This window comes from Microtus ochrogaster (assembly GCF_000317375.1).
Source record: "Microtus ochrogaster isolate Prairie Vole_2 chromosome 14 unlocalized genomic scaffold, MicOch1.0 chr14_random_3, whole genome shotgun sequence".
NCBI lineage: Eukaryota > Metazoa > Chordata > Mammalia > Rodentia > Cricetidae > Microtus > Microtus ochrogaster.
In genome coordinates, this window is record NW_004949098.1 from 659149 (window position 1) to 661011 (window position 1863).

At 55.4% G+C, this 1863-nt stretch overlaps 1 protein-coding gene across 1 annotated transcript in view; it reads right to left on the reverse strand.

The window, feature by feature from the left end:
- Positions 1 to 660: 660 nt before the first annotated feature.
- The window catches only part of Lbx2 (ladybird homeobox 2), a 1630-nt gene continuing 427 nt past the window's right edge, over positions 661 to 1863 (reverse strand). Inside the window, exon 2 of the mRNA XM_005364683.2 lies at positions 661 to 1049. Coding sequence (XP_005364740.1) covers positions 661 to 1049 — 389 coding nt within the window. The remainder of the gene's footprint in view (positions 1050 to 1863) is intronic.

Sequence of the window (1863 nt, forward strand, 5' to 3'; positions counted from 1 at the left end):
GTGGATCTGAGATAGATTGAGTTCCAGGACAGGCTCCAAAACTACACAGAGAAACCCTGTCTCTCAAAAGAAAAAAGAGGGAAAAGAAAGGAAAGAAACACGTTATCACATAGGGGACAGCCTAAAGTTTCCCGTTGAGCTCTCCAAGTCTGCAGACAGTCTTGGGAACAAAGGTGGCCAGGAGAAGGTAGAGGGTGGTGACCGGAAGCCACCCCTAGAATCCTGCCCGCTTCCTCTCCACCCAGTGTCTCCGGACAGGAGAGACAGTCGGATCTCTGAAGGGTAGCTGATGCCCGAGTCCAAATCCTGACCTCAAGATTCTTTTGGAAGATGAGCAGAGCCAGACACCTGCCTTTTAAGGTTGCTACCTGGGCTAAAAGAAGCACCACGTTTTAAAGGAACCGCAAGGCAGCAGAAGCAATTTCCCAGTGAGTAGGAGATTGCGTTGGTTTGGGCTGCGGACAGACATTCCGGATTGAGGCGCCTTGCTGTACAGCGGCGGTTTTATTCTCAACGAGTAAAAAAAAGTAGGAGTGTGGACTGAGGGACATAATAGGGCTAAGTGGGTCTCTCCCCTCCACCCAGGAACCCAGACAAGGGCCCTAGCAGAGGTGAAGAGTCCGGGGCCCTGGAATCCAGGGCTGGCGGGGGCTTTATCTTTCAGTCCTCCACCTGTATCTCTTCATCCGATAAATGGGGCTCAGAATCAGGTCCTGTAGGGCCAGGGTCAGGGCTTGAAGCGCTGTCTGGCAGTGTCAGGTGGCACAGGACTCCCGGGGACAACGCGCAAAGAGAGGCCACATCGGCGCGCATCTCCTCTACATCCCGCCTGAGCTTGGCGCGACGGTTCTGGAACCAAGTGACCACTTGGGCATTGGCCAGGCCCAGTCGCGCAGCCAGTCCGTCGCGCTCTGACGGTGCCAAGTACTTCTGGAAGACGAATCGCCGCTCCAGCTCCAGCACCTGCTGTGCAGTGAACGCTGTACGCGACTTGCGGCATCTCCGGACACCAGCTCCAGAACCCAGCGGCGTCTCTGGGGTGACTCTGCCTGCCAGGATGGGACGGAAATGTCAGTCTCCAGCTTTGGAGGAGCTGTGGTATGGGTAGAAAAGCTAGGGTCGCAAGGCTCAAGCAGGTGTGGGGGAGGCTCAGCACCACGTTCCCTTCACACCGGGTCAGGTCAGGGATCCGAAGAGCAGCGGGCCTCTGGAAATGCTAGCCACAGAGAAATGAGGTTGCTTACGCAGGGGAATGGGTGGGATTGACCAGAGGAGATCTGGTGTAGGGATCAAGGCCGTTTGGAGAAGATCCTCTGACGCCTTTTGGAGTTCCAGGTAAGGTAAGGTAGTAGGTTAGAGGCTAGATTGAGGTAGGGTGACCCACAAGGCCTGGTGGCCATATAAAGCCGTCTGTTTATACATCCTTAAAAACATCCACTCCCTTTCCGGGAGCCAAAAAGGGACACAGTGGGAGCATGGGGAGGGAAGGGGGCAGAGAGGCGGTTCCTATGCCCAAAGCAGCTGCAAGGACCTTCTTGCACAGAGCTCTCTAGAAGGTCTCCGAAGCTTTCTGCCTAGTCCTAGCCCTCCCTGCTTTACTCATTTCTTGCCTAGAGCTCAAGCCTTTTGTCTCTTCCACGGCCTTTCTAGGTCGCAATTGTCCCGCGTACAGCGAATGCACCAGCCCAAGCGGTCCCTAGATTCTTCCCAGCCTGGAGGTACCCCGCAGCGCTGGCGACCCCCTGGAGCAACTGCAAGGTCTAGGAATTAACGCTAGAGACTTGCGGGCCAGGATGCAACTCTTGACACATGGACAGAGGGCAGGGATGGGTAAAAATGACCGCCCAGGGTTGAACAAAACTT